The 9,662-nt window shown below is 43.2% G+C and overlaps 1 protein-coding gene across 3 annotated transcripts in view; it reads right to left on the bottom strand.

The window, feature by feature from the left end:
- Nucleotides 1-6,733: 6,733 nt before the first annotated feature.
- The window catches only part of Npl (N-acetylneuraminate pyruvate lyase), a 39,479-nt gene continuing 36,550 nt past the window's right edge, over nt 6,734-9,662 (bottom strand). For all 3 annotated transcript variants that reach the window (XM_050135359.1, XM_050135358.1, XM_050135360.1), the window contains one exon: nt 6,734-7,058. In XM_050135359.1, coding sequence (XP_049991316.1) covers nt 6,874-7,058 — 185 coding nt within the window. In that variant the 3' untranslated portion in view covers nt 6,734-6,873. The remainder of the gene's footprint in view (nt 7,059-9,662) is intronic.

The raw sequence follows: 9,662 nt of genomic DNA, 5'->3' as shown, positions 1-9,662 counted from the left end.
GGCACTTTCCTATGCTTTAAGTAAAGGCACAAGAAGTCCTAGGTATGGTCAGTCCCCAGGCTGCTTTGTACGACAGCTTTCCCAGGGAGCTGAGTTCAGATTTTTTTTTTTTTTTCGAGACAGGGTTTCTCTGTAGCTTTTTGGTTCCTGTCCTGGAACTAGCTCTTGTAGACCAGGCTGGCCTCGAACTCAGAGATCCGCCTGCCTCTGCCTCCCGAGTGCTGGGATTAAAGGCATGCGCCACCACAGCCCAGCCTGAGTTCAGATTTTATCTTTAAACAGAGGCTGCAACACACATTTGGGTGTCTAAGAAGAAAAACCCTGCCCTGATTTTGTTTTGTTTGGAGACAAGGTTTCTCTGTAGTTTTGGAGCCTGTCCTGGAATTCGCTCTGTAGACCAGTCTGTTCTCAGACTCATAGAGATCAGCCTGCCTCTTCCTCCTGAGTGCTGGAAGTAAAGGTAGATACCACCACCGCCCAGGCGACTCTGGTAATGTTTTTGTTTTGTTATGTTTTTCAAGAGAGGGTTTCTTTGTAGCTTTGGAGCCTGTTCTGGAAACTAGTTCTTTTTTTTTTTTTTTTTTTTGGTTTTTCGAGACAAGGTTTCTCTGTACCTTTGGTGCCTGTCCCGGAACTAGCTCTTGTAGACCAGGCTGGCCTCGAACTCACAGAGATCTGCCTGCCTCTACCTCCAGAGTGCTGGGATTAAAGTCGTGCGCCACCATCGCCCGGTTTGTGTCATAAATTTTTAATCCCAGCACTCGGGAAAGTGGATCTCTATTGTAGCACACAGACAAGACAAACTCAATAGAGGCCTGAGTCTTAGTAGTTTACCCAGGTTCCAAGAAAGACTACAAACTGAGATTACCCAGGCACCATCCAGGAACAGACCATCCAAAGAAAATTCCTAACGTTCCAACCATAGGATCACCTGCCAACAGACACCCCACCTTTGCTACTACAAAAACCCAACCCCATCAGAGCTCTGGGGCTCTCAGATCAGCCTGCCTCTGCTGAGCGCTGGAATTGAAGGCATGCGCCACAACCGCCCTGCGCAATATTTATTTTCATGGGAAAATTAAATTGTGTGGTATTGTGGCACATACCTTCAATTCCAGCATTCAGGAGGCAGGGGCTAGAGGATCACAGCAAGATTGAGGCCAGACAGAGCAGGAAGGACTGAAGGGAGAGAGGGAAAGGGAGGATCCCCATGAACACTGGGGTGGGAAGAGAGCGCGGCGCGTGCGCGCGCACACACACACACACACACACACACACACACTGTGACCTGTGTTATTTGGTTTTCCTTAGGTCTCAGGTCCAAATGTCCAGAAATGACCTCAAGCTGGACTAAATAAGGGTTCCTGGCACTTACATAAAAGCCAGCATTCCTCAGGAACTTGTGAGGCCTGTTCCCTCTGCCTAAAGGAGTCACTTCCCTGAAGGGCAAAAGGGACACAGGGCTCCAGTGTGGTGTACCTGTATCTGTGGTCCTGTATCAGAGCCCAGGCTGACCTCCAGGTTCCCTCTATCCTCATTCCCAGCACCCCTCCCCAGGCTCCCGCCTACCCCCCAGCTACACCCACCATTCTCACGTCCTCTCTCTGGCTGTCTTCTTGCTCTGAGTGTGCTCTGTTCATCTCTTGCTCTCAGTATCTCCACTGCAGCTCCACTGCTCTCTTCCACTCTCCCACTCCCTAGCCCTGGCCGCCATGACCAGTGGTCTGCTTCTCTTCCCCCCCCCCCCCCNCTTTCTCTCTCTTTGATTTTTGTTTGTTTGTTTGTTTTGTTTTTGAGACAGGGTTTCTCTGTGTTGCTTTGGAGCCTGTCCTGGAACTCACTTTGTAGAACAGGCTGGCCTCGAACTCACAGAAATCCTCCTGCCTCTGCCTTCCCAGGGATTAAAGGCTTGCACTGCCACCACCCAGCCTGTTTCTCCCTCTCTTTTTCCTTTTTTTATTTTATTGATATTTATTGATTTATTGATTCTATTGAGTTTTCAAATGTTCTGTTAATTCACTAGTGTGGGATTTTCCCAGCTTCTTTATGTAGGCATTTAGTGCTATGAACTTGCCTCTTAACACTGCTTTCATTGTGTCCCATAAATTTGGGTATGTTGTGTGTGGTCATTTTCATTGATTTTTTTTTTTCAAGACAGGGTTTCTCTGTGGCTTTGGAGCCTGTCCTGGAACTAGCTCTTGTAGACCAGGCTGGTCTCGAACTCACAGAGATCCGCCTGCCTCTGCCTCCCAAGTGCTGGGATAAAAGGCATGCGCCACCACCGCCCAGCCATTTTCATTGAATTTTAGGAACTCTTTAATTCCCCCCTTTATTTCTTCCTTGACCCATTGATGATTCAGGTGAGTATTGTTTAATTTCCATGCGTTTGTGGGTTTTCTGGATTGGTATTGCTGTTGACTTCTAGTTTTAAAGCATGGTGATCTGATAAGGTACATTGGGGTTATTCCATTTTTTTTTTTGTATTTGTTGAGGTTTGTTACTGAATATTTGGTCAATTTTTGAGGAGGTTCCATGAGATGCTGAGAAAAAGGTATATTCTTTTCTGTTTGGATGGAATATTCTATAGATGTCTGTTAAGTCCATTTGATTCATAATATCTGCTAGTTCTCTTATTTCTCTGTTCATTTTTTGTCTGACTGACCTGTCCAGTGGTGAGAGGGGAGTGTTGAAGTCTCCCACTATTAGTGTGTGGGGTTTAATATATGATTTAAGCTTTAGAAGTATTTCTTTGACATATGAGGGTACCTTTGTATTAGGGCATAGATGTTCAGTATTGAAATTTCCTCTTGATGGATTTTCCCTGTACTAATATGAAATGTCCTTCTTTGTCTCTCTTGACTGATTTTAGCTTGAAGTCTATTTTGTTAGATATTAGGATAGCTACACCTGCTTGTTTCTTAGGTCCTTTTGATTGGTATATTTTTCCCAACCCTTTACTCTGAGACGGATGTCTATCTTTGAGGTTGAGATGCATTTTTTTTGTATGGAAGAAGGATGGATTCTGTTTTCGTATCCAATCTGTTAGCTTGTGCCTTTTTATAGGTGAGTTGAGTCCGTTTACTTTAAGGGATATTAATGACCAGTGGTTGCTATCTCCTCTTAATTTAGTTTTCATTGTTGGTGATGTTAATTTGCGCTATTTTCTTCTTCTTTGGGATTTGCTGTAATGAGATCATCAATTGTCTGTGTTTTTGTTGGTGTAGCCATCTTCCTTGGGTTGGAGTTTTCCTTCTAGTATTTTGTGTAGGGCTGGGTTTGTGGCTAGGTATTGGTGAAATCTAGATTTGTCATGGAATATCTTGTTTTGTCCTTCTATGGCAATCAATAGTTTTGCTGGGTATAGTAGTCTGGGCTGGCATCTATGGTCTCTTAATATCTGCATAATGCTTGACCATGACCTTCTGGCTTTCATTGTCTCCAATGAGAAGTCAGATGTAATTGTGATAGGTTTACCTTTATAAGTTACTTGGCCTTTTTCCTTTGCAGCTCTTAATATTCTTTCTTTACTCTGTATGTTTAGTGTTTTGATTATCATGTGGCAAAAGGACTTTTTTTTGTATCTAGTCTGTTTTGTGTTCTGTAAGCTTCTTGTATCTTCATAGGCATATCTTTCTTTAGGTAGGGAAAGTTTCCTTCTATGATTGTGTTAAATAAATTTTCTGTGCCTTTGAGTTGAACTTCTTCTTCTTCTTCTTCTTCTTCTTCTTCTTCTTCTTCTTCTTCTATACCTATTATTCTAAGATTTGACCTTTTTATGGTGTCCCATAGTTCATAGATATTTTGGGTTAAGCTTTTGTTAGATTTAATGTTTTCTTTGATTGATGAGTCTATTTCCTCTTTTGTATCTTCAGTGCTTGAGATTTTTTCTTCCATCTCTTGTATTCTGCTGTTCATGCTTGTGTTTGTGGTTCCTGCTCTTTTTCTCATGATTCCTGTTTCCATCTCAGTTTTCAAGTCCTGAATAGTTTCTTTTATATGTCTGAGTTCTTTTTCTTGGTTTTCTTTAAGTGATTTGCTGATGTCTTCCAATTTTTTGTTTTTTTCCTCCATTTCTTTAAGGTATTTTCTCATTTCATCTTTAAGAATTTCAAACATTCTCTTGAGGTTATTTTCTAGATCATTTTCTTCTGGTTCATCCATATTTGGTTTTTCAGGTCTTGCTTTTGTAGGGTCTTTAGGTTTTACTGATATTGTGTTGTTCTTTGTGGTGTAGCATGTGAGCTTACCTTTTCTACTCACCTTTTCCTCTAATAGGGGTGGTTGGGGTTTTCTGAGATTCTGTTGAATAATCTTCTAGGTGCCAGGGAATCCAAAGCTCAAATGGTTGTTCCTCGTGGTATAGTCAGTGTCACAGTTCTAGTTACCCTGTTGGTTATTCCTGTTCCTGGAGGTAGCTCAGTGCTCCTGTGCTTTGGTCAGCTCCCTTGGAGTTTGCTGTATCAGGCCTACTTTGGCCTAGGCTGATGGTTTTGATCTGTTTCTGTAAATCTTGGTCTGGATCTTCTCTTGCAGAAGTCCCTGTCTTGGAGTTGGATCTGTTCTGGTGGAGATCAGCTGACTCTGGATCTGTTTGCTGGCTTAGTCCTGATCCACCAGTGTTCTGAGACTGGGTTGGCTCCCAGGGCTGGATTTGTTCCTGGCTTCTGCTCCCGGTGGAGCTTGTTTCTTCAGGCTCTCTCTGTCCTAGGAGTCGGGATTTCTTTTAAGTATCCTTTGTTTTAAAAAACGCACCTCTTAATCCTTCCTAAAACAGCTCCACCAACTGGGGACCAAGTATTCAAACCTAGGAGCCTCTTGGGGGCTATTCTCATTCAAGCTGCCACACTTGACTTTTAAAAAATTAAAGATTACATTTATATATGTGCGTTTCTGGCTTTGAACTGAGGTCATCAAACTTAGTAGCAAGTATGTTTATCTTCAAGTTATCCTATTAGCATAGGTCTGGTTGCTTTCTTTTTTCTTTTTTTAATATTTATTTATTTATTTATTTATTTATTTATTTATTAAGTATACAGTATTCTGTCTGCTTGTATGCCTACAGGCCAGAAGAGGGCACCAGACCCCATTACAGATGGTTGTGAGCCACCATGTGGTTGCTGGGAATTGAACTCAGGACCTTTGGAAGAGCAGGCAGTGCTCTTAACCTCTGAGCCATCTCTCCAGCCCCTGGTTGCTTTCTTTAAATTAAAAAATGTTTCATACATCTGAATGCTTCGCCTGGATGTATGTCTGCGTATCACATGTGTGCCTGGTACCTGTGGAGGCCAGAGAGGACATCAGATCCTCTGGAACTGGAGTTACCAATAGTTGTGAGAGTCATGTAGGTGCTGGGAATGGAATCTGGGTCCTCTGGAACAGCAAGCGCTCTTAACTACTGAGCCATCTCTCCAGGTCCAGCTTTAAATTAAAAACAAAGCTATTTGATTACTGAGGAAAAGAATTCAGACAGTGGTGGTGGCAGGGGTGGCACACCCCTTTAAACCCAGCACTTAGGAGGCAGAGGTGGGGAATCTCTGAATTAGAAATCAGCCTGGTCTACAAAGAGTCCAAGACATCCAGCCAGGGAAACCCTGTTTGGTGGGGCGGGAGCATTCCCAGGATTGGAGAGATGGTTCAGCAGTTAAGAGTCCTTGCTGTTCTTCCAGAGGACCTGAGTTAGGTTCCTAATACCCACACCAGGTAGCTGACAGCTACCTGTTCTTGGGGATCCAGTCCCATCTTTGGCCCTGGGGACAGTACATGCATGACAGAAGAGGGCACTAGATCCCCTGGAATTGGAGTTACAGATTAGATATGAGGCCATGTGGGTGCTGGGAATTTGAACCTGGGTCTTCTAGAAGACAAGTCAGTGCTCTTAATGACTGAGCAATCTCTCCAGTCCCAGTTAAATTATTTGAAAACAGCTGGTCTGTTCAAGACCAGCCTGGTCTACAAGGTGAGACCCTGTCTCAAAAGAAACAAACCAAAAAAATTCAATGAGATAGAATACTCAAATTATAAAACTTTAAAGTAAGATTAAGACAATGAGTGCTCCCAAAAGGCAGATGAAATTTATTAATCAATCATATAATTAATACAGTATTCGATATAATAGTAATTATATGAATTCACATAATTAATAATTATAATTATTATTACAGTTTTCACTTGGTCCCATTTTATCTATATAACCAGATATTTCTCTACAATTATTTTGTGAAATTAATAACTTATGGTTTATGACTTCTTTATTGTAGCGCCTGCACTATGGGATGGTACGTGAGCTGGGAACTAAGCTGGAGACTTAAAAACACACGCACACAGACAGTGACACGGGGACCCGGGTCATCTCTGATACAAAAATGCCAAGAATGCCCACTTTAATGTGTTCAGGGGCAGCTTATATAGGGCTCTGACCATGCCCCCAGCTCTTGGTATCTTTCAACTGCAGCCCCATCAGCCTGCCAACAGGGTCTCATGCTCAGAGCAGAGGATAACAAGTTGTTTACAAGAAATTCAGCAGCCAACATTTTATAACGCACACATTTTTAGGTTCATAATTGATATTTAGACTGGGTGACTGTACTGGTACATTCCTTTAATCTAATCCCAGAATGTGGGTGGCAGAGGCAGGCAGGTCTCTGAGTTCAAGGTCAGCCTGGTCTACAGAGTGCGTTCCAGGTCAGCTAGGGCTGTGCAGAGAATCCCTGTCTTGATAAACAAAACAACCACATTTGTTATTTAAATATTTATTAGTGTGGGATTCCATTTGCTAAAGGCTTAGCTCAAAATCATCTAAAAAAATCCCTGAGAAGAGAACGTACTATTGAAGACGGGTGAAGTCTCAGTAAACATAACCAGCCTCAACAGGCCCTAGCTGCAGGCTCCCACGTTCCCCTCCCTTTCACCAGGGAAAGGAAGGAAGTCCAGGCTCTTCAGCTTGGCCTCAGCCTTAGCAGTAAACTCCTGAGTGGCTTTCTGCAGAGGAAGCCGGGGTGGGCCCATTGGAATCCCAGAGACCAGCGTCATGATGGCTTTGGTCTGTGACACTCCAAAACCTGGATGGGGAAAAATAAAGAGTGAAACATATCTGGTACCGCCCACTTTCCCACAAACATCCCCCCCCAAAATGGCTATATGCCAAAGTAAGCACTACAATAAGAGAACGGTAAACATAAAAGAACACTTGTCAGTTTGACTGAGCTGGGCGAGGTAGCACACACCTTAATTCCAGGGGTGGTGGTGGAGGTGGGAAAATGAAGAGTTCAAGGCCAGTCTGGGCTGCGTGAGACTCCGTCTTACACCCAGGGAGCTTAGGAAGCCCTCCTCTCAGGGCTGGAGTTAAGAGCACTCACTGTTCTTTCAGAAGGTCCCAGTTTGCTTCCCAGCACCAATGTAGGGTAGCTTGGAAACCCCTGTAACTCGAGCTTTAGGAATCCAATACCCTCTTCTGGCCTCTGTGGGCACTGCACTCAGATGCAAATATCACACACACACACCCACTCCCAATATACAACTAAAAAATGAAATGCAATCTTTTTAACAAAGAAATCATCCTTTTTGGGCCCATGAGATGGCTCAGTCGGTCAAGGCACTTTCAGCCAAACCTGAGGGCTGAAGTTCAATCCCTGGGACGTCTGCAAGTTTCCTTCTGACTTCCACACTCACGCTGTGACATGAGCATGCGCGAATACAAAGGAATGAATGAATATTAAAATAAATCCCGCTTGCTTGTGTTAACAAATTAACAAACTATGAAACAAAAAAGAGGCTGGGAGTGTAGCTCTATGGTAGAATGTTTGCTTAGCACATGAGAGCCTGTGGTTTCAAATTCCTGAATTACAGTAAGTAAACAAACAAACTAAATAGGAGGAGAGGACTGATTCCCTCAAGTTGGCCTCTGACCTCCACATATGGGGCTACGTAAGTTCACACGTATACTTGAAATAAATAAATCAGATGAAAAACAAACAATCCCAAACAAATAAACACAAAACCCACAGTCAAAATCAACCTTGAGCAAGAAGGAGCCAGGCAAGGTGGAACAAACACATTGATAATCCCAGCATTTAGGAGGTGGAGCGTGGGGGCCAAGAGTTCAAGGTGGGTGTGTGTGTAGCTAAAGAGTTGGCTCAGTGGGTAAGAGCATTGGCTGCTCTTTCAGAACCTGGGTTCAATTTCCAGCACCCACATGGCAGCTCACAACTGTTCATAACTCCAAGGGACCCAACACCCACTTCTAGCCTCCTGGGGTACCAGACACATGTGGTACACAGACATATATGAAACAGAACACTCTTATCCATAAAATAGACATAAGAATAAATTTAAAATAAATAATAAAGCTGACTTAAAAAAAGGAGTTTAAGGTAGATGATTCCTAAAGCTCATGGGCCAGCAAGTGAGCTAAATCAATAGCACTCAGATTTGGTGACTGTGTCTCAACAAATAAAAGTGGAGAACTGTCAGTCCTAATGAGATGTCTTCATCATACCCCTCTACTCAGGGCTCAGGGAACTATGGGGAAGAGGAGGAGGAACAATCCCAAGAGGCAGAGGGATGGTGGTGCCGAGGAAGCAGGGTTCTCCAGACACAGCGGGACTGATGCACTTATGAACTCAGAGACTGTGGCAGCTTGCAGAGGCCTAACGGGGGAACTGTCAGCCAATGATCTTCAAGAGGTTGGACCAGGTGAGGGCGTGATCTTATAGGTACCCAGAGAAAACTGCCTGCTGACCCAGGGTTTTCTCTCTCTGGTTCCCATACTACACGGCTGAGGTTGGACTTCTCTCGCATTCCTGTTTCGTGAGTTTGCCCCTTATAACAAAGAAAATACAATTGAAATATTTTGGAGTTAGCCTGGGATTCTTTGACCCGTGTCCTCACCCTCCACAGAGGCCAGCGTAGGTTTAAGTCAGGTAGTGTTGAGAGGGGAAGTGGACATTGGTTCTGTCCAACAGAACCTCGCTGGGTACATATGCTACACTCAAGGGGAGTCCACAGCCCAGCAGTCAGTAGATGGCCAACACAAAACAAAGGCAATGGTCATTTTGTAGAATCTTTTTTGTCTTATATTGCTTTGTTTGGGTATGTTTTGGTCTTCCCAGTCTTTGGCTTGTATATTACAGTTTCCAATGCTAAAGGTTCTGTGTGTGTGTGTGTGTGTTCCTTGTGCTTTCTCTTTTTTCTTGTTGCTTTATTCATTCACTCATTTATTTCCTTATTTATTTTATAGTTTGCTTTTTTGTCAGAAGGTTGGCTTTCTCTCTTTTTATTTATTTATTTATTATGTATACAATATTCTGTGTGTATGCCTGCTGGCCAGAAGAGGGCACCAGACCTCATCACAGATGGCTGTGAGCCACCACGTGGTTGCTGGGAACTGAACTCAGGACCTTTGGAAGAGTAGGCAATGCTCTTAACCTCTGAGCCATCTCTCCAGCACCAGCTTTCTCTCTCTCTTTCTTTTTTTTAAAATTTATTTATTATGTATATAGTGTTCTGGGAACCAGATCTCATTATAGATTATGGTGTGAGCCATCATGTGGTTGCTGGGAATTGAACTCAGGACCTCCGGGACAGGAGTCAGTTCTTTTAACCTCTGAGCCACTTCTCCAGCCCTCTTTTTTTTTTTTTTTTTTAAAGATTTTATATACAGTGTT

This window comes from Alexandromys fortis, unplaced genomic scaffold (assembly GCF_014885135.2).
Source record: "Alexandromys fortis isolate MF-2015 unplaced genomic scaffold, M_Fortis_MF-2015_v1.1 scaffold_21, whole genome shotgun sequence".
Taxonomy (NCBI): domain Eukaryota; kingdom Metazoa; phylum Chordata; class Mammalia; order Rodentia; family Cricetidae; genus Alexandromys; species Alexandromys fortis.
This window is presented reverse-complemented; position numbering and strand designations above follow the sequence as displayed.